A 22,955-nucleotide genomic window follows, 5' to 3' on the forward strand; every position below is an offset into this window, starting at 1 on the left:
TCTCTCTCTCTCTCTCTCTCTCTCTCTCTCTCTCTCTCTCTCTCTCTCGTTTACGGCGCGTCGTCGTGCTTTTCCATCGGAAGTGCCTCAAAACTGGATTTCAAGATTTCATTCCTATTCACTTTTCTCAATAACTCTATCTCGACCATCATTATCGAAACTATTGCTTGAACACGTGGCCTTTGTAAAAGTAGACCTTACTGTTAGAGCGTAATATAAGTGCGTTACGTTATGACGACTGGTAGTAGTAAATTGTCGTTCTCTTTCTTTCCCTTTTTTCTCTCGGTCGAAAGAAAAAAAAAATAAACGAAAAAAAAAAGAAAAAGAAAAAAAAGTGAGGCACTTCCGCTTACGGAAGATGATGGACGACTCGTCTTTCGAGATCGCTCTTTTTTTTTTATTGCTGCTGTTGTTGTGCTTGTTGTTGCTTTGTTTTTTTTTTTTGTTTTTTAGCGCATTACAGTAGTACAGTAGTGGTAGAAAGGTACAAGCAATTCCAAGATTCCAGCGAACGATCGTGAGCGATGACGTTAGTAATTTTCCGAGCACCAGAGGATGTAATCCATGGAGATCGATGCGTATTATTTACAGCGAAATAGTAGCAGTGTAGTCTTTTTGTGGGTATACGTGTGTGACTATTTATATACAGGTGTGATTATAGATTATCGTCGATTTGAATGGTCTGATGTTGCGATGAAAAGAGAAACGTGGAATTCGCAGTGTGTGATATATATATATATACATATGTATGTATGTATGTACGTATGTATATATGTGTATATATATATAAATACGTTATACTTTATATACATACATAGAATATGTATGTACTTGTTACTCCGGCAATTCGTCGAATAGTTTTTCTTTTCTTTCCTTATTCTTTTTTCTTTTCTCCTTATCTATGGCAGTAATACGCGTAAGGCGATAAGAATGATAATATCTAAGACAAGCGACATCGCATAATCTACCCCCGCTGAATGATAAGACATAAATCTCCCCGTCCCTCTCTCTTCCCAGCCCGCTACGCTCTCAGCGTCGTTCGATTGGTTAATTAGTGAGACGTCCTTATATCCATTTTCAAATGCATTTTATTTCATCATTGATTAACGACGCTTACACCGTGATAGGTACATTGCTTTGTTAACCTTAGTTAGTATACCATTTAAATAGAACAAATTAATTACCGTGATTCGATCGTCCGTTATGATAACTAAATGTCAACCGTTTCAATCCGTTATATCTCGTTTCGAGGTATGCTTTTTTTTGTGAAAGCGGAATGCGTGAAAAAACGGTACGAACGGACCGCAAATCCACGGAACACAAGGACACCAGGGTCACCGAGAGCCATTCGAAGATTTCGAGCGCAATTTGGAGAATCGGTTTGCGTTTCACCGATTCGCGGTATTTGGAAAACAACAAACTCGCGCCTGTTACGTCTGTATGTATTTTATCTATATATACATAGACGGTCACTCGTAAAACCAGTCAATAACAGCGTACCAATCGAGAATTCCCTTTTACACTAAAGTTATCCTATTATATAGGAAAGGATGGATATATACGATTGTGTAATAAAAATCTCCCCTATCTACGTATCTCGAAATGCGAGGAACAATGAACGAAAGCTGGTACTATGGAACAATCGGTTAATTAATCATACGTATACCAGCAGAGGTCTACTGTCGTACCTTCGATAAAAAAATCAATATTTGCGATAGATAATCATATTTTTCTCTATACGAATAAGATAATACGAGATGGATGGAAGGTGAACCTTTTCCTATCTATGTGAAATTGACTGATGCGCTATTATTGACTGCCGGTCTACTACGTAATCCGATGCAATTCTATCGAATAAATAATGTTATCTCTACACGTGATACCGCCAGATTAGTGCGTCCGACAGCCTGCTCAAAATCGCTAATGATCGATGTACCAAAAGTCCAGATAATAATCGCAGTTAGCGTCCAAGATAATAGTCGAGCTTCTCGTTATTTCGGATAAGTAAACGATAAATGTAGATCACGAATCGTACGAGAAGAAACTCGGATAAACGAGATCACGAATCGATCGAGTATCCGTCGATTTTAATTCGGAGCGACGTATTAGCTTAAATCAAAAGATATACGACGCGTGTTTCTTTCTATGGGGATATATCGTCCGAATGACTTGCATTCGTCGAAAACTAAATTAAAGCGGCTCGATGATAATTCTGCTAAGTCGAAGGAATACGTGGATCGAATCACGGACAAGTGACAAGACCAAGTGTCTAATTCCCGGAAAGAGTATTTCGGCGTTCTGATACCGAATAGTCGTGCGAGGTGGCGCTCAGAGACAAAAGTTGATAACCGATAAAGGTTCACGACGCTTATCGTACGGGCAACGAGCGACGTATCCGTGGAAATCTCTCTCTTTCAAAGCTAAAACGACAAAAGATTTCTGTACGTGGATTAAGAAGCGCACGTTACTATCGAGCTGCAGTAACGATAATTCGCCGATAAACTTAACGCGATAAGACGAAATATTTTCATGGAATCGATTGAAAAAATCGTAGTCTCGATATAATATCGCTATTAATAATGGTAATAGAAAGAAAATACGAACAAGTCTCTTTGGTTTTGGTGGTAACTAATCTAAAAAAAGAAAAAAAAGAAAGAAAGAAAGAAAGAAAGGAACGGACTAGCTGAACGGATATTTTCACGAGGAATAAACTCTTCTTATATGAAATTCTTAGCGAACGAGAGAACGAGGGAACGAACGGACGGACGGACGGACGGACGGACGGACGAAGAACTTTCGCGATCCGCGCGTTACCTCCGAACCGAGATAGCCAACGTTATCGCGACGAGCAAGTAAAAAACGGCCTAATATTTACAAAATAGCGAACCTAGAGAGATTCTCGACACTAGAGATCGCTTGTCGCGCCAATAGAAATATCATTTCTCTATGCGATCGGCGATTGGAGCGATCTATCGAGGGATCAATATGTAAGTTCGCAGTGGATATCGTGATCTTTGCGGTCCTTCCTCGCGTGATATTGGCTCTTGTGACTGACCAGGCTGTTTCTGCTCTTGTAACTTCTTCCGCACTGATCGCAGGACAACGATTGCGGTACGTAGAAGTGCGTGTCCGCGAGGTGTCTCTGAAGGGACCATGCGCGAGAGAAGGTTTTCTGACAGAAGCTGCAGTAAGTGCCGCCGATCGATCGGCCTGAGAACTTAAACTCCTGCTCCGCGTTCCTTCGGGATACCTCACGGACTTTCGCTACCGGCTGAGCCGGCTCGTTTCCCTGAGAGAACCAACGGGAATCGCCGATCGATAGATTCTCATTGGTTACGAGTCTTTCCTGGCTTGGATAACGGTGATGTTGATCGTGTTGTTGTTGTTGTTGTTGTTGTTGCTGATGTTGCTGCTGCTGCTGCTGCTGCTGCTGCTGTTGTTGTTGTTGTTGTTGTTGTTGTTGTTGTTGTTGTTGTTGTTGTTGTTGTTGCGGTTGCTGTTGTTGTTGTTGTTGCGACTGACGATAATGACGATATTGATCGTAATGATCGCTCGTCTGATACTCGTCGTTTTCCGACGAGAGAAGACAAGACTCGAACTCGACGATCTTCGGAGACAGGGGTTCCGATTTCAGGACGATCTGCACCTGATCGTTAATGCCATCTAAGAGATCGATTATCGGCAGCTGCTGGTGGTTCTCCTGGACCACCTCGCACTGATCAGAGCCTGTAATTTCGCTCGATTGCCCGGATTGTTGTTGGTTCTCGCCGTTGGTGGCGGACTGCCAACCCCCGTCCTCCTCGGCGACCTCCCGGTCTGCAACCAAAGAGGAGGGGGCTGAGTCCAACCGGATGTGCCTGTCTGTCTGTCTCTATATGCCTCTCTCTTTCTCTCTTTATGCATGTATAAGTACATATATATATATAAAACGCGTAAGTGCGTGTACGTGTGATGTTCATCGCGTATGTCCGCATCGATGGAATCATTTAGAACGGAAATAAAAGCGATGTCCTATTAACGCTCTTTCCTCTTCTACATCCACCCGCCCCCTCCCCTCGTCATAAACCCCTCCCCTTACCGCCCGCACCCTCTGTCTAACTCATCTCATCCGTACAAATAGTAGATGAAACTCGACGCGTGAAATGCGATCGAGTGTACGAGAATGGTTCGGTGGATCAAAGAGCCGGGTAACGAGCGTGGTACTGGACACCAATGATCCAGGAAGTTGGTCAAGATAGAAAGAGAGAGAAAGAGAAAGATAAAGATAGAGAGAGAGAGAGAGAGTGAGAGAGAGAGTGAGAGAGAGAGAGAGAGAGAGAGAGAGAGAAGGAGTTGAAGGAGAAGGAGCAAAGTGGCGATGGGAGGTGGAAAGGAAAAAGAGGGAAACAGGATGGTCGTACATCCATCGCCTCATAAAAGGGCAGAATAACGTCCGCGCAGATGGGATGTCAATACAGTAACGGCAGGAGCAGGCCGACGATGGTTCTTTGCGGGGTTTTACCCGGCCGGTTACCGTGGCAACGGAACACCCCTCGACAGGCTCCTCTTCGTCGCACCCCTCGCCCCGGTGCCAAGAGGAGGATATATACCTAGGATGCGTATTATTCTTAATAACCCCCGTGTGCCGTGGCGCTGTATTATGACTGATGTTGACTCTAAGCGCGCGGAGAGCTACGGCGATCGATAGGCCGCCATACGGTCGACTACGAATCCTCAACAGCAAGAGGGAGAGAAAGAAGAGGGAGGAGAGAAAAAGAGAGAGAGAAAAAAAGAGAGAGAGAGAGAGAATGACGATGTTGGTCCGGAGAGAGAAATGTCGTGCGGGGAAGAGAAGGGGGCGGTAACAGAGAGGGGGCGGTTGGTTACTTGAAACACGGCTCCAGAAAAATATAAGTATCTTCTGCCTTGATTGCACGGATCTCTCTCGCGAATCGAAAAGAGAGCTCTCTCTCTCTCTCTTTCTCTCTCTCTCTCTCTTTTTCTCTCTCTCTTTCTCTCTCTCTCTCTCTCTCTCTCTCTCTCTCTCTCTCTCTCTCTCTTTCTCTGTCTTTTTCTTTCTCTCTCATCGGAAGAAGCAAGAAGTCGAACTCGCGAATGTTTCGCCAAGAGAGGAAATACCAAGCCGAGTAAGTACACGCGAGATTATTTTCAAGGATTCTGATGTTTTAGGTCGGAGGAGAAGAAGAGGGGGAGAGCGGGACATATTTCGTGGCTGCGTTATCGCGAGCCAACCGAGATGGGATAAAAAGAGTAGGACCGGTGGGAAATGCAAATCAAAAGAAAGAGTGAGAGAAAATCTTCCTTCTTAAGCGTAAAAGTAAATTTATAAAAAGACAAACACGCGTGGCCATTGGGAATACTTTTTAATGAAACTATCGCGGAAAAATACCGACGACGAGTGACCATGCCCCCCATTCATACACGGAAGTTATCCACCTTTTCGTAAAAATTAAAAAAAATCCTTGATATAACGTCGAAGAAGCGCACGCCTATGGTGTCCTTTCTTTCTTTTCTCTCCTTTTTTTTTTTTTTTTTGTTTTGAGAAGGTTGTCGACGAGCTAACGACGATAATTCAAAGAAAATATCTCGCGCCAGAGGGAATTGGAAAGTTTTTTTTCAAACAGAAAAGAAGCGAAGTCACGAGCGATATAGAGGAGCTTAAAAAGCGAGAACGTTAAACTCTCTCTCTCTCTCTCTCTCTCTCTCTCTCTCTCTCCCTCTCCCTCTCTCTCGCTCGCTCGCTCGCTCGGTCTTTCTCTCCATCTCTCTCGTTTGCACGCATCGCGCATATTAGCGGTACGGCACGGCCACGGACGAGATGTACGCACGCACGCACACAAGAACGTTCGTATTCGTTGTTGCGCAGTTTTCGAGGTCACCTCAAGTTCATCATCGATAATAGCACAGGCGAAAACAAGCAGCTAGACCTGGGCGTCCCCCGATAAGTACGTACTACAGATAAAAAATTCCGTCGGATTCGGTTCAGAACGAACTTTCGTTGCTCGGCCTTGACAGCCGCCGCCGCCGCCGCCGCCGCCGCCGCCGCCCTCCCCCCACCCCTCTACCTCCGCCGCCTCCACCGTCACCGGCCCGTTCGCGCGAAAGCAAATTGCTAATGCGCTCGCACTCTTTCTCTCTGCATGTAACAGCGACGAAAAACTTCGCGTCGAGTGAATGGAACTTGAAAGAAAGAGAAAGATAGATAGATAGATAGATAGACAGACAGACAGACAGACAGACAGACAGGCAGACAGACAGACGGACAGACAGACAGACAGAGAGATAGAGATAGAGGGTGGGAGGGAGGGAGGGAACGAGCGTAAAGATGAAGAGGAAGAAGGATGGGGGAGGAGGAGGTGGTAGTGACGGGAGGAGAATATCGGGTAAACAAAACCTGTGCAAGCAAATCGTGTCACGTCGGCAGAAAGCAACGAATTCGTGGTTCGTTTCTTTTAGACACCTATAGATGGCGTTGCGAATTCAATGACCGGTAAACAGCTGATCTTGAAATGATTACGCAATTCGCGTTTTTTCGGGAACGCGTCAGAATCGAGATATATCGGAGCTTCTAGAAAGGGAAGGTACATGATTTAATCGAATTTGACATATATATATATGTATGTATGTATATATGTACGTGTGTATGTGTGTGTGTTGATTAGAGGATACGCTGGCCATTCCGATGGAAAAAAATGTTTAGATCGAAATCATCGATCTTAGTTATTCGATCATTGTCAAAAAGATACTCTTTCGTATGCAAATATAATTGGAGGATAAGACGATGTCAAAACACGTGATTTCTCACGTGATTATACATGGATCACGAATGTATGTGTGTATATATATATATGAATATACTAATCATACGTTCGAATACGCGACGGATTAAACGAAGAAGAAGAAGAAGAACGGATCGGATGTTTCCTCGTAGAAATACCTCGCGTTTTATGCTTGCCTTTCGCTATTTTTCAAGAAGGAGTAGTGCAAATAAGCCGATCTGGTTCGTTGGCTCGTAACGCGATGCGACCACCTCCGCAAGAATTTTGGTGGCGTCATTGTCAAGAGGGAGGGAAAGAGAAAGAAGAGAAAGAGAAAGAGAAAGAAGAGAAAGAGAAAGAAAGAAATAAAGAGAGAGAAAGAGAGGCGGCATGTGTCCGGCGTACCGTCGACGTCCCACGGAATAAATATTTGCTCGGTGCGTTGCACGAGCGGAGACTGCAACGCCGTCTCTCTGATACAGAGAAAGAAGAAGAGGATAAAGTACTAGCTCGGCATTCGCTATTTTTACGCGGCTCGCTTTTACAACAGGTTACGGGCGCGTGCAGGCGTTTTCGCGTAAAGGAGCGGGGAGAAAAATGAGAGAGAGAGAGAGAGAGAAAAGTGAGTGAGGAATAAAAGCGTAAAAAAAGGTCGGTCGACTATACGAGACTCTCACTAACGCGATTCTACCAGAAGCTACCCTCTCTCTCTCTCTCTCTCTCTCTCTTTTTTCTTTTCTATCAGCTTTTTTAAACAAATTCTCGATGCTCGCCGAAAAACGAGCTAAGAATATCGTGTCCCGGGGCGAGAAAAAAAGGTAAAAGAAGAAAAAAAAAGGGAAGCTAGAAAGAAAATGCTAGAGAAAAAAAAAAAGACTTTCCTAATATTCCAGTGAAAACTTCGATCCGAAGGTATCGAAGACCTTTCCTCTTTGACTTTTTTCCAAGACGAAGAAGGATAGTACGAACGAACCGGTCCTAACTCGATTTCGATATCTCTATCTCGCGAGAACTCTCGAGGTTAGAAAAAGTAACGATGATGATGATGTTGATGATGATGAATATATACACGGACCTTGTTCTCGTTCGAAATACTCTTCGAAGATAACGCGATAGAAGTGATCGCTACGAAAGAAAGTTTTTCGCGAATTTAAATACTTTCGCGAGCGAATCTATGGAAAGATATCTCTCTCTTTCTCTCTCTCTCTCTCTCTTTCCATGGTCGTCGTTGAGCCGAACAAAGAAGCCTCGGTCTTTCCAACGAAGCTGTCGCTTCTCTTTCTCTCTCTCTCTCTCTCTCTCTTTCTGTCTCTCTCTCTTTTTCTTCGTTTTCCTATTTATCTATTCATTCATCTATCTAACGAGCAAAATTTTCTCTCGTGACAATACATTCCATGTATTTCTTTGTTTATTTCTCTCTTTATTTTTTTATTATTTTTCTTTCAAGTTTTTTTCTTTTTTCTTTCTTTTTTTTTTTTTTTAACATAACGACGTTATGCATTAAGAACGATTAAAGAATTCCGATTTATCGATGAACATGCATAGAACCCAACATGCTTAACGTAGAGTCTGCAGAATTTATTTCTGCAAAGATAAGGACGAAAAAGGACGATTATTATATCGGTATACGTGGAAAAAAAAAAAAGAAAAAAGGGAAAGAGAAAGAAAAAGAATCGGGGCATCGCATCGATTCCCTTCAATTCTGACGACGTAATATCTTCTCTAATCAAACCTTCTCCCTCTTCCTTTCCCTTCCGTCCTTCTTCATTTTTCTTTTCTCTATGCTTGATCTTCCATCTATTCTTATATTAATATCAATCGCATTTCGATAAATCTTCAACGTGCATATAGATAATTATAAGAAATAGAAGACGATATTAGGAGACGTTTAAATGCAATGATTCGCGTGAATTAATAAGAAACAACGCGGTGGCAGGGGGTAAGGAAGAGGAGAAAAGGGGAAGGAAAGGGAGAGAGCAAAGAGAGAGAGAAACAGAGAAAGATGTTCACCTACGTCATCGGCCGAATGCGATAGCAATTCGCTATATTCGCGAAGATCCCACGCAAGAAATATCGAGAGAGAGAGAGAGAGAGAGAGAGAGAGAGAGAGAGAGAGAGAGAGAGAGAGAGAGAGAGAGAGAGACCATCGACCCTGCTATCGCGTTAAACTTTTGAAACGTTGCCAAAACTTAGGACTCCATGCAACTTTGATTCTCGTTACTGGATCCTTAACGATAGACTCTAACGAATATAACGAACAAGGAATGAAGTTTGAAACAAAAGGAAAACAATATGAAAATCGATATTAGATAATTTTTCATCCAGTTTTATATAGATAAATCGTAAAACGACGAGGAGGACAACGAGAACTACTACTACTAGTCTCTCTATAAAAAGTCTCTCCCAAAGTTTTCATACTACATATTCCGAAACGTCCCAGGCGCGAGTGTAACCGTAACCGAAAATTCACTGGTATACTCGGGACGAATAAAAGGCACGATATATAGAGTTCTTTTCTAAAACGCGCCGGCCGACGGCAGCATAAATCTATTTTAGTGCTCGCCTTTCGAGCGTGTATCTTGCACCGTCCAAGTCTATATATTCGCGTTCGCGTTAAAAAGTGCAACTCGACGACTCGGTGTTTCTTGGTAGGAGGCTGCTTTTCGTAGAACAAGGAGAGAAGAAAATAAAAAAGAGAGAGAGAGAGATAGAGAGAGATAGAATAAAAGAGAGAAGACGAAAGAGGAAGACGAATAGAGAAACGGAGATAAAGTACGAATGAATGAAAGAGAGAGAGAAAGAGAGAGAGAGAGAGAGAGAGTAAAGGAAGGAAAAAGAAAACTAAACACGTAGAAAATGGGCTCGCGAAGAAAATATTGGTTTCGCGAGAAAAGCTTGCCTCATAGATGTCGTCGGACATTCGCTCGCTTACTCGCTTACTCGCTTGCTTGCTTGCTTGCTTGCTTGCTTGCTTGCTTGCTTGCTTGTGGGACGAGCGTCGTATAATTTAATGTGTCTAATGATTCGCAGTGCGCGGTAGGAACGTGAGTGGCGCACCAAGGTCGTCGTATTTTTAGTTGGCCACGTTCGTCGGAGATAGAGGGACCTTGAATTTCGCGGATAACATCTGTGGTTTTATCAACGGTCCCCTCACCACCCCCTTCCCCCACCACCACACCTCGCCTTCTCTCTCTCTCTCTCTCTCCTCTCTTTCTCTCTCTTTCTCTCTCTCTCTCTTCCTCTCTCTCTGTCTGTCTGTCTGTCTGTCTCTCTTCTGTTCTGCCTTGCCCCTCCAACCCTACCCTCTCTACCTCCCCTTTCTCTTCTATCTGCCCTCGCACCCACCACGATAACTTTTTCAGTACTAACCTAGTATAAGCCAGCCGTTCAAATATTAATCGACGAAACAGGGCCGCACCTGAATTTGCTCAACGTCGAGACGCGCGTTAGCTAGCAGACGCGCGGCTAGCAGACTTTGAAAGAAGCATTTCTTTTTTTTTTTTTTCCTTTTTTATTTTATTTTATTTTATTTTATTTTATCTTTTTTCTTCTTCCTTCGTCTTTAGCGATTTTTTTATCTTTCCTTTTCTGTTTTTTTCTTTTTATGTATGTGTATGTATGTATGTATGTATGTATGTAGTGTATATGTATATATATATATATATAGTATATATTTCCCTTCCCTCCTCATTTTCCCTTTTTCTATAATTAAGCAGTTTTTTCGGTAAAAATCGCGATAATCGCGAATCGTGTTCCACCCCTTTGGATTTTCCCTTTTCCCGGAAACACACTCGCAAAAATGTTCTCTCGCGGAGAAGGGGGGAAAAGTCGAGAAGAGGAAAAACAGAGACGCGCGACGATCGTAAGAGATCTTCGAGTTGTCACGATCTTGTCTCTTCCTTCTCTCTTCTACTTTCTCTCTTTCACTCGTTCGATTTGTTTAACGAAAGAGATCAACGCGACGACGAAAGGTATATCCCCTTTCGAATAATATCGTTCGTTGACTCTTAGATCAGAGTGTTCCGAGAAAATTCGGAAAAAATTGAACGTGGGGGCAAGTATGTATGCCCTCGAGAGAAAATAAAAAAGAAAAGGAAAAAAAAAAAAAAACGTAAAATAACAAAACAAAAAAAAATAGGTAAAAAAAGAAAAAGGAACGCTAAATAAGAAAAAGAAATTCGTTCGCATATTTCGCATTCGTGGCGAATTGATAATAAAGAAATCATCGATCTCTCGCAAGGTAATAATATGCTGCAACATCGTAATGTTATATATGTATATATATGTACTGTTCGTTCTTCACGGGTCAAATAACGGCAAATCATAAAAAGTGATAACTTGGCCATCCTATCACATCCTCTTTCGTACGTATTTGCAAAACAAATAAGCTGTAAATTTTTTATAACGAAGCAGCTTAACGGCTAAAGTCCGTAGAATTACGAGATGCCGATAAAAGATTTAGAGTGGTCCGCGCGCGTAGCGTGAAAGAATGAAAGAAAAAAAAAGAGAGAGAGAGAGAGAGAGAGAGAGAGAGAGAGAGAGAGAGAGAGAGAGAGAGAGAGAGAGAGAGAAAAGAAGTAGAAGATGAAGAAGAAGAAGGAGAAGAAGTAGAAAGAAGAAAAAGAAGAAAAAGAGAAACAAACGAAAATGTTCGCGTCGTTTCGATAAATTCAAGCGCGTCGGTCGGAATCGATGAAAGGACGAAGAGATAGAATGATATATACGAAACACGAATGATTGTGTCTGGTACGAAATAGTAAAACGCGTATTTAAGTATTGCCGTTTTAAAATAAATCGTTGCCGTCGTAGTCGCGCCGGTTTTAATCGAAATTGAAAGTGTCAATAATGTCATCAATTCGATAATATCATAGAGGAAAGTAATTACGTAATCTGGACTGTTCGCCGCCGCATCGTTATCTATTCATTTTCCTTTATTCATACGTTTCCTTATCTTTAGCTAGGCTAACAAAGTAACGATCGCAATAGACTTATCGTTGTACAGTAATGCCAAACTGATATTTCTGTCATTGCTTCTTGTGCCAATTATTATAATAATAATAATAATAATAATAATGATACTGCATAATCGGCGATTCAATGGCGAGAGAAGAATCTATCTATCTATCTATTCCCGTCGTTCCTCTATCGCGATAAGAATTAATGATGATTTATCGTTACCGGCCATAGTTAATTTGATAGGTTAAGCAAGAAATATTTGTCCGACTGTTAATTCGAAGGAAAGAAAGAGAGAAAAAAAAACAAAAAGAAAAGAAAAAAAAATTGGGAGAGAAGAAAACAAAAAGAAGAGACATTATAGAGATACGATACGCGATCGATATTCTTGATAATAGTCAAAGATTTGACGATCGTACAAATGCTCGTTAACGTCAAACAAACACGCTGCCGTTTTTTTCGAACGGACGCCGCGGCCGCGAAATGATCGAAAACCAACAATTAAATTCCACGCCTTGATATCACCGAAATATACAGATATCCTCGTACCATATGATATATCATGAAATGTAAATGCAAGCGAATCGTGATGACATCGTATTGTATGATGATAACGATGATTTTTTAACGCATGCCAATTAGAAGAAATTTAATCTTCCAAGCAGACAGTAGTGCTCTTTCACCGCAACCAATAAATACGTTCATTCTTTTTTTAATTCGTGATTTGTTAGTTTGATATAACTGCACAAGTCTTAGTTACTTTTTTAGATCGACTCGTTACACCGCAAGCGGTTCGTGGCTGCGACGTATCGACCGTCGATGAAAGATCATAGAGTGTGTAGCGTAGAGCGCCCTTAAGAAGATCAAAAGAATATCGTTGAAAAATATATACGCATATTTGCTATATCGGATATAAAGAAAAGAAAAAACGAAAAGAATAATCTTAATTGTCTCGGATATTCCATTGATTTCTATTCGGACGGAGCCAAAAAAGAATTTTCTTACCTTGCGAAGTTCCTGCTAAATCCGGCGTTTGCAACCCGTGGCCCAACCCTGGAAATTTCACTATTGTCATGCATAGCGACGGGAGTTCTCGTTAACAGAAATCGATTTGAAGGCCTGTACGCAATAATGAGAACGTCGCCATGTAATAAAAACATGATAACCGGTAAAGTAATAATAAATGATGATAATGACATAACGAGTTATTGTGTGTGCCGGAACGTAAGAAATAAAAATGCATTCGCGACTGAAAAAAAAGGGGGTAAAAAAAAAGAAAGAAGAAAATAAATAACTGGGACGATCAAGTTTCCATTTCGTGCGCGTTAAGACAATGAAAAGCCGCACGAAGAATGCGAATCTCTCGAAATATCGAATACATTATAGCATTGGCATTGAACGTTCGTGAGAGATCAAAGGAACAAAAGGAAGAAAGAGAAACACAGAGATAGACAGAGATAACCAGAGAGAGAGAGAGAGAGAGAGAGAGAGAGAGAGAGAGAGAGAGAGAGAGAGAGAGAGAGAGAGAGACGGAAAGAGATAGAAAGAGAGAAAGGGAAAGAGTAAATGCATACTTTGGTACGCGAAGGACGAGCTCTAAACGCGTGCGCGCAAGGATCATGAACAACGTAACAAGGATTTACGAATGATTTCGTAATAATTATGTTTATATATATATGGGGATGTTTGAGTGGTGCGTACAGGCCTGCTTCGAAAATAAAACTCTGACGTACCTGACAATGGCGTGTGATCCGTGAGGGCCGCCATACTGAAGTTAAAACTTCCTGGCGTCGATGTGAACAATTTGCTTTCCGGTATAAAATTTTGCGTCGGTGCGTGTTCAGGTTCAGGCTCGTGTTCGTTACTACTCGCCGACGCCGGTGGCCTATCCGATGCCGCTGCTCCCGAATCCGAAGAGTCCTCGTTGTTACCGGCATTCCCACCATTACCACCGGTCAATTCCAAAGGCTCGCACTTTATATTATCTTCTATGGGACTGTTCTCTTCGTGGACACCGTTACCTTCCACTTTACTCGAAAGATGATTGTTTTTCACCATCGAGAAGTCGGTCGGCGTAGCGTCGTTATTGTTGAGAGGTGGCGAGGATACCCTCGATCTTTTCGCCGAATCCTCGTGAAGATCCGGCGTACGCCTCTCGTTCCTACGTATCTGTGCTCTACGCAATAACTGTTGCACCGTCGTAGGTGTTGGAGTTGTCGGTGCAGGCGGGGAACCACTACGAGGAAAACTTTCTTCTGATTTTTCGTGAAAAGGAAGATGATTAACACCAGCAGCCAGTGCGCGAACATGTGAGAGCTAAATCGTGGCAAAAAACGTTTCGTTAGAGTCACCACTCGATTCGTCTATCTATATCGCGTATATAAAAGATTTTCCGGCGTCATCCGAGTCAACGAATATATACGTACGGAGTATAGAAAAAATTCATTGGCGCCTGATTTTTTTTTTTCTTTTTTTTTCTCTTTAAGAGTCTCGCAACGATTTCTGTTATTTCTCTTTTCTTTTTCTTTTTCTTTTTTTTTTGTTTTTCATCAACGAAAATTTAACGATACGATCGATCTACTTTTACTCGACCATGCAAGGATTACTAGCAAGATACATTGTATACTTTCTAACAATGGAATATGTTTGTTCTGAATTAATTATAATTCCTACTCACCTCGTCCCTATCCGTCTGGTCAGCTTGTTGTGTAAGACCCGATACCCTAAGTACTTCTGCAGTTTTAAGGAAACTGCTAAGAGAACGTTGATGTACGTTCACTTCCCCATGGTAGATGAACTCCACCAAGGCGTGTAAGTCACTGAACGCTACATCTTGAAGTACTATCACCGGATGCTTGCATGGTGTGCTCTGAAATAATAGAATTATAACTTTATAGTTGTAATTTTACTTTGTAAAATAGAAAATAAAAACATAAAAAAAAATTCATTGCTATCTACCTTGAGAAGTTCCCTAAAGTATGGACTGCAAGCAGAAAGTACAACCCGGTGTGCTTTGAGGCTCTTGCCATCACAAGCCAATGTAACGTCCACAAAGTCCTCGTCATCTCTCAAGTTTTCAAAAGCTGACGTTATGCTGCTTTGGTAATTATTCCATCGCAGACAAAAGTGTTGCGTATCTACCATCGTTATATCTATTCACCTGCAAACATAAAATCAAATCTTATTTATTACCTCCGTACATAAAGCGAACGTTACTGTTTTCTTAAAACAATTTATAAAAATTCCAAGATTGCTATATAAATGTAATACTTTCATCTTGATATATTATTTGTTTGATAAAGAAATATATATCTTTATACGCGAATAAACTAATTATTAAAACAGATGTCCAATTCATTTTATTAACTGGATAAAGAATTACGTAACCGATAATATGGAAATAAAGTAATTATATATTGAACTATCTTCTTGCAATTTAAAATATGAAAAATATTATTAGTTCAAAAAATATGCAAACAGTTCCACCCGAATAAGAATAATTAAATTTCGTGTTCGCAGTAACGAAAAAGATGACCCATTTAACAAATATCAAACATTAATATTGCCAATATCGTACTTTATTTAAGGGAAAAGTTGCAAAGCAATAATATTCCATATTTTTATTTTGCCAGAGCAAAAAAAAATTAGGTCGTCAAGCTGGAGCCAAGCCAGAACATACGATTAAATAATACTCTCTGCTACTTATAAAAGCGCAAGCATTAAATGTATGCTGATAGTGTTATCTTAGCGAAATGATAAAAAAATCTTAAAACAAATTTGCAGAGTCGACTCCCTGCATAAGTGTAGCAATACATTCTAGTAAAAAAGATTTCCAACGTTTGAAAGCACGTCATTGATCATAATTATATTGTTACTTAAAGTAATAATTATAACGTTTGACACGGCTCTTTCTCTTTCTCTCTCTTTCTCTCCTTCTCTCCCTCTCCCTCCCTCTCTCTCTCTCTCTCTCTCTCTCTCTCCTCTCTCTATTCGTTTGATATACTCGGGGATAACGGACACCGAGAAAAAAAAAAAAAAAGCATAACAAACTATCTTCGCACTCTGTCTCCGATTCGAAATCGTTTAACGCCGTAATTCAATCAACCTCCTTATCGTCGCTAAACTTTCTAACTCACACTATAATATACATATACACCAACAACAACTCGTATATCACTGCACGAATGTAAGGCACTAATTCGAAAGAGAAAAAATACGTTTCGGCCGGAACACATTCTCACAGTTTTTTACCAGCGCTATCGTAGTCTGCTAAATTTATGTCTGACGAATTCGAGATAAGTTTCGGAGTCTCGTGAGAATCGCTAAACATTGTTTGATAACACGAGAACAGTGGGCACTGTGCAATCCTTTACGAGGGAATTTACGGAGGCCTCTCGAGCACGTTATTGCGTTAAAGATCGGTAGCGGTTGAGCGAGGGGGGAGAGAAAGAGAAAGAGAGAGAGAGAGAGAGAAGAAAAAAAAAAAGAAACGAAAAAAGGATGGTCAAGGAAAGAGTAAAGAAGAAAGAAAAGAAGAAACAAAAATGGAAGGAAGGGAGACACGATATCTAGCACGACGGATATAAACATTTAAGAAGCCGGTAACGAAGAAGCACAAGAAAGTCGAACAAGTTTGACGAAAACTATAGACAATAATGAAGACGACGACGACGACGATGACGATGATGATGGCAACGATGACGACACGAACGATTGACACGAACGATGAAAGTTCAACGCGGGAAATACCGGTCAGAAAGAAGAAGGCCTCTTTCTGTTACTTTCTTTCTTTCTTTCTTTCTTTCTTTTTTTTCTTTCTTCCTTCCTTCCTTTCTTTCTTTCTTTCTTTCTTTGTGGCTTATTTACGCGAAACGTAGATCACTCGCCACCACTTCGTGAATGAAAAGAAGAGTATTACAGTTTCTGCTTAAAGGCGAAGAGAAAAAGAATCGAAGGTCTTTTTTGTCGATCGGAGATAGAGAGATAGAGATAGAGAGATAGAGAGATAGTGATAGAGAAAGAGAAAGAGAAAGAGAGAGATAATCAACGAGCGATTACCTTTCCTTCTTTTTTTTTTCTTTTTTTCTATTTTTCGTCCAATATACGCGCGCTTAGTACGACCGCGAACGACGGTGGCCACGGCGACGGTGCCGTCGTTAAAAAGCGTCAGAACGCACTCGCGTTGTTGAGGCACATTCACCGCACTTCCCGAAAAGAAAAGAAAGAAAGAAAGAAAAAAAAAAGAAAAGAAGAACAAGAGAAAAGATAAAATTAATAATTACAAAAAATAATGAAGAAAGAAAAAAAAAAAGAAACCACAATTTACAAGTGGGGAAAAGTAACAATGATATTAATAACGGTGTTAACAGTAATGTGGCAACAGTGGTGATAGTAGTGATAGTAGTAGTAACAGTACTAGTAGTAACAGTAACAGTAGCAGTAGTAGTAAGAATAGTAATAGCAGTAGTTTAATGCGATGATAGTGGTGGTGGTGGTGGTGGTAGTGATGGTGATGGTGATGGTGATGGTGATGGTGGTGGTGGTGGTGGTGGTGGTGGTGGTGATGGTGATGATGATGGTGGACGTTATCGCGAAAGCGCACCTATCGCTCGTCATGCCGCGTAAGCTAATGACCGAAACAATGGACTGTCGTAAAGCGTTCCGCGTTTTATCTCCGCAACGCCACCTCGCAAAAAAAGTGCGCAAAGATCGGCGTAGTCCTCCGTGAGTGAGATCAGCCGTGAAGATTTGGAGCGCGCGTTATCATCGCGTACGCGCGCGCGCCCACTTTCTCTTTCTCTTTTTTTTTCTTTCTCTCTCTCTCTCTCTCTCTCCTCTATTTCACACATACACATACACATTATATACACACTCGCGCGCGCGTTTTCTACGAGTTTCAAACGATCTCGAAAATCTGTCTCTCGTGCTTTCATCGTGACTAAAAGATGCTAGTGAAAAGAAAAAAATGACGATCGCACGCATATCGGATGACGGAAAAGAAGAAAAAGAAAGAAAGGATAGAGAGAGAGAGAGAGAGAGAGAGAGAGAGAGAGAGAGAGAAAGAGAGAGAGAGAAAGATATACGATTCAGTTCCAATCACGTTCCGAAGTCTCTTGCCTTCTTTCAAACTTCACCATGACGAAGGTCAATCGAAATCGAGGTAGATACTGACAATATTATACGTATGTACAGCATGTGCCGCCAGAACATTTCCCGCTTCTTGCGCGTGCAACCTCGTGATTCGTCGGAACGCAACGGATTTCCGAAGAAACATACACATAGGTAGGTACGTACATACGTACACACCATATATATATACATATATATATGTATGTCGCGCCGCCACCACCGAGAACGGCCGAACAACTAAACGAGGACGCTTCGTTGTGACGGGAGAGGGAGGGGAAGGAGGACAGGGGAAAACCGCGCGAGAACTTCGAAAAAGGCGCGTATATGTGTATCGTTGAAATCACTATTTTCTTCGGTGCACCATCGTTCTTTTTTTCTCTCTTTAACTCTCTTTCTCTCACTCGATCACTCTCTTTTTCTCCTTCTTGACTCTCTCTCTCTCTCTTACCCTATATTTCTATCTATCCATTCGTCCCATCCCATTCGAATCTGTGACGTTCTCGCCCCTCGACGATGCGGACGACGCGGTGTGCGCGCCCGAACTAACCCCCAAAACGGCGCGTCGCGAGCATCGCGCTACTATTGAAGGTCTCTTCGGGTTCTCGCACGAAAACGTACGAAAAGCTCGCCGGCCACGAACGCCGCAAGGAGGTGGGAAAGGAGACAAGGAAGAGGACAAAGGTATAAGGACACCGCGGTCTTCCCTGCTGCGAAAGAAATGAATCAAGAGAGATGAAGAGATGGAGAGAGAGAGAGAGAGAGAGAGAGAGAAAACGAAAGATGCCTACTTAGTTTCGTTCGGAACAAGTGATCGATGTGTGAAAAGTTTGATATACAGTTGAAAATCGTAGGAGATCGCGATCTTTACCTCGTCGCGACACCGGCCGAAGACAACGCTCACGTGCTCGCCCTTCTTGGCCCTCTTCAACCTTGGGACACCATGCTCCATGTACGATCCTCCCTTTTCTTCCTCTTCTTTATATTATTGTTATAATTATTGATATTATTATTACGATTACGATTACGATTACGATTATTATTAATTATTATTATTAGTATTATTATTAGCAATTAACCTTATTTTTTGCTTTACGAAAATACTTGAACGATATAACGGGTGTATCCTTAATAATCGTATATCGTTGTGTCGTTCACACCGTGTACGCGCGAGCCGCAGGCACTAGGATTTATATTCGCGATAATCGCGTAATCAAAGGCGAGGAAGGCAAAGACGAAGAAAAAACCGGCGAGGACACGGAAGTGACGGCGACGTTGACGGCAACGGCAACGGAGACGACGACGGTGACGACGACGGTGAGGATGACGGTGACGGTGACGGTGACGGTGGTGGTGGAAGAGGTAACAGTAGCATCGCCACTCTCGCGAAACGATATCCGTACGTAAGATCGCGCGGCGCGTGTCAGCTCGTCGTCGTCGCTCGGCGTGTTCGCTCTCTCTCTCTCGCCGAAAAAGTGGAGAGTGCGCGGCGTCGCGAGAGACGACAGGAGCGGCGCCGGCGATTCTCTCACTCTCTCTCTTTCTCTCTCTCTCTCTCTCTCTCTCTCTCTCTCGCTTGCTCTCTCCCTCTTTCTGTCGTTCTCACTCGTTCTCACTCACGCTCCTTTCCCTCTCGCACGCGCTCGCCGAGAGCGCGCGCGGCGAACGAGAGAAAAGGGTGCGGAGAGGTTAGGTCTCGTGGTTGCGCGCCACGGAGAGAGTGAGAGAAAGAAAGAGAGAGAGAGAGAGAGAGAGAGGGAGAGAGAGGGAGGGAGAAAGATAGAGTGAGAGAGAGAGAGAGACCGAGCGTAGAGGGGGAGGGAGGTGCCCCTTCAACGATACAACGCCCGAGCGCGCGCGATCCGGAGACCTAGCAGCTATCTTTTCCTCCCTCTTCACGCCCTCGCTCCTTCCACGTTTCGTTCTCGCCACCCACTTCCCTCTCTTTTTCTCTTCTTTTTCTTCTTCTTCTTCTTCTTCTTTCTCTTTCTCTTTCTCGTTCTCTTTCCCCTGCCTTTTTTCTCTTTCGTTTTTCTCTCGCGAGCCGCTAAACGCCGTCAGGGCCGCGAGACGCGTGGCGCCGGCGACGCGGGAATTTCGAATCCGGACGGGACGAGGGAGAGACGATGGACACGTGCTCGATCGAGCATCGATGATCGAGAAACGAAGAGGAAAAGGACGACGATGTTAATAACGTAACCGTTTCCTTGAACGTATTGTAAACGATAGAACGTCGACTAGTCGTCGATCGTCACGCGTCCTGTGATATTTTCTTCGAGAGTAAATTAGAAAAGAGAAGAAGAAACGAACGGACGAACGAATTCGTCGATTACGATGGAAATATGAGAAAAGGAAAGAACGTGACTTCTATCAAACAGAGAGAGAGAGAGAGAGAGAGAGAGAGTGAGTATGAGTACGAGTATGAATATAAGAGAAAAAGAGAGAGAGAGAACGAACGAAGTTAACTCCAAGTCGCAGCTCGAGTCTGCTTAGGACTAGCTCGCGCGGGGCGGAAGTCGTCCAGCGTTATTCTTTATCGTAGCATGAGACATCTGTCGTAATAAGTGCGGACTAAAAAATAGTGCGTACGCAGAGAGCGAGAGAGCGAGAGAGCGCCGCGCCAGGCCGTCGAAGAAGAAAGAAAGAAAGAAAGAAAGAAAGAAAGAAAGAGAAAAGAAAGAAAAAAGAAGGAGGATGAGGAGGGAGTGTAGGGATAGAGAAAGAGAGACCGCGCCAGAAAAAGAGAGAGAGAGTGAGCCATTGGCTGGATTGGTGGGGAGGTCGGTGCTTGCGGACGCGTCGCCCGCTCCTCTAGTCCCCCTCCCTACCCCTCCACCTCCCCCCACTCCACCCTCAGGCCGATTTGGCCCGCCGCGAGGTACCGCCGCGAAATGAAAATGCGTAAAGCACCGAGAACAAAAATGTCACTTTCGATCGGAAACGAACTGGGTCCTCGCTCGGCCATACATCATTTTTTTCTTTCCTCTAAACGAAAGGCAAGAAAAAAAAGAAGACGAAAGAAAAAAAAGGAAAGTAAGTAAATGAGTAAGTATGTAAGAAAGACAAAAGGAAAGACGATATTCGTGCCGATATTCTTCTGTCAAATGTTTCACGACATCAGGGCGGGAACGATTTAAATTTTCCGCTCCTTTCGTGTTCCTCTCGATTAGCCATGCCGTATAGTAAAAAATTCAACAAAGCAACCGTCTTACGAATGACTCTTGCCGATCTGTTCCTTCTAATCTTTCTCTTTCTCTTTCTCTCTCTCTCTATATATATATGTATATAATATATATATCTTTCTCTCTTTCTCTCTCTCTCTCGATCCCGAACCACTATCCCCTCCGCGGCATTGCCGTCGGCGACCCGACTCGATTCGCCCCTCAAAAAATCATTACGCCCTTCCGCGGGCTGCGCATGAACGCGGTTTTAATTCGCTACTAGAAAAGTAAAATGTAAACGTTCGCGGGCGAGGGGAGGGTGGGCAGAGGGGCGAAGGGGTGACGCTCGGAGCGCTCGTAAGAAGGGAGAGAAAAGAGAAGGAGGGATAGGCGGAGAATAGAGAGAGAGAGAGAGAGAGAGAGAGAGAGAGAGAGAGAGAGAGAGAGAGAAAAAGAGATGAAACGAGCAAACGAGGGCGCTTGCGGAAGAGAGAAAGAGAGGAAAAGGGAGATGACGTCTCGCAGATGTAGCCGAGGACGACGAGGGAGAACCAGGACGAGGAATGCTGTGAGAGCGCGACGGAAAAGAGGTCCTTTTTCCACCGACATGACGCCACCACCACTGCCACCACCGTTGCCGTAGGAAAGTATGAGAGAAAGAGAAAGAAAGAGAGAGGAGGTGGACGAGAAGAGACGATGGTGGGAGGTGGACGAGAGGAGGATACGCTGCTCCCCTACTTCTCTAGGGGTTCCATTGTAATATTTATTGATTGGATTGCTAGGAGTCGAGGCTGAGGGACGTTGCCTACTTGGTCTAGAAGCGTTTCTACACTTTTTCAACCACCGTCGATCCGCCACGCTAGAAACGGATAGAATGAGAGATCGAGAAGGAGAGAGAGAAAGACAGAGAGAGAGAGAGAGAGAGAGAGAGAGAGTGGGTGGGAGAAAGCCTTCTCCTTCTTCGAGAACCGGGTGAAAGTTACACACGGTGTTTCGCATTCCCGGAAACTCGCGATATTTTTACGGTACATGCACCGTCCGCCAAATTTTATTTTTACCCGAACGAATCGATCATACACCGTGATACTTTGTTTTTCGTCTGAATCGTTTCCTCGTGAAGCATAGCGCGATCCACGCTAGTCTTGTAGATCGTTTCGTTCGTCCGGTGTAATAATCGCGAGCGATTCTCTTTCCAGGAAGAAAGAATGATAAAATAAAGTAGGAGTAGTTCTATACGTTTAAATGAAAGAAAGGTTTAGTCGTGCGATATTCTCAGAGTATTGTACGTATATATCATGCTCGTCGGAACGTCGACTTTGGCCTTATCTCGTTACAACGAACGATACGATGTTCCGTATATATCCCTGGCATCGGTCGCCCCTGCCATCGACGAACAATGCAATTAGGATGTTTTCTATGCCGCTCGACGATCGCTGAGTCAGTCGACCTTGGGCGTACATAAAGCAGGATGCTGCATAACGTAACGCGAGCGTTTCGTTCGGATAAAAGAGAGTCGACCGATAAAAATCAAACGTATGATGAACCACGCGTATTTCTTTTTTTTTTGTATTTTTTTTTTTTTTTATTCTTTTTTATTTTATTTTCTCTTTTTACTTTTTTCCTCTTTTCTCCTATGTGTCGAATAATATCGAGTATATATCACGGGACCGACCGACTGCTTCTGCATTCTGAACGCGTCCAACAGGTACATACGCGTATCGATTCGCTATCAAAAGTGTCTCGGTTACTGAAAACGAAAGATCAATAAGCGAAATTAATCTCCGTCAAAGTATCCGTGTATCCATTTGTATTTTTCGTAAGCACGGATAGAAACGTTCGCGTTCGCGTATACGTCGATCGTCTCTCGTACAGAGAGATTTTGAACTATGTATATGTATCCGCGTATGTATGTATATAAAATCAAAGTAACTCGAAAGGACGCAACGGGTACTATAGT

The 22,955-nt window shown here is 42.8% G+C and overlaps 1 protein-coding gene across 14 annotated transcripts in view; it reads right to left on the reverse strand.

Annotated features, from left to right (window-relative positions):
- LOC122630333 (broad-complex core protein) overlaps nt 1–22,955 on the reverse strand; it is a 59,885-nt gene that overhangs the window by 26,053 nt on the left and 10,877 nt on the right. For 6 of the 14 annotated variants that reach the window (XM_043814720.1, XM_043814728.1, XM_043814733.1 and 3 more), the window contains exons 2-5: nt 14,670–14,871; nt 14,389–14,580; nt 13,445–14,027; nt 12,717–12,776 (exon numbers count right to left, since the gene is read on the reverse strand). In XM_043814720.1, coding sequence (XP_043670655.1) covers nt 12,717–12,776; nt 13,445–14,027; nt 14,389–14,580; nt 14,670–14,855 — 1,021 coding nt within the window. In that variant the 5' untranslated portion in view covers nt 14,856–14,871. Of the gene's footprint in view, nt 1–12,716; nt 12,777–13,444; nt 14,028–14,388; nt 14,581–14,669; nt 14,872–15,847; nt 16,159–18,288; nt 18,576–18,708; nt 18,816–22,955 lie in introns of those variants that run through there. The other 8 variants (XM_043814724.1, XM_043814729.1, XM_043814734.1 and 5 more) reach the window with 4 other exon arrangements.

The sequence above is a fragment of the Vespula pensylvanica genome, chromosome 7 (genome assembly GCF_014466175.1).
Source record: "Vespula pensylvanica isolate Volc-1 chromosome 7, ASM1446617v1, whole genome shotgun sequence".
Classification (NCBI taxonomy): domain Eukaryota; kingdom Metazoa; phylum Arthropoda; class Insecta; order Hymenoptera; family Vespidae; genus Vespula; species Vespula pensylvanica.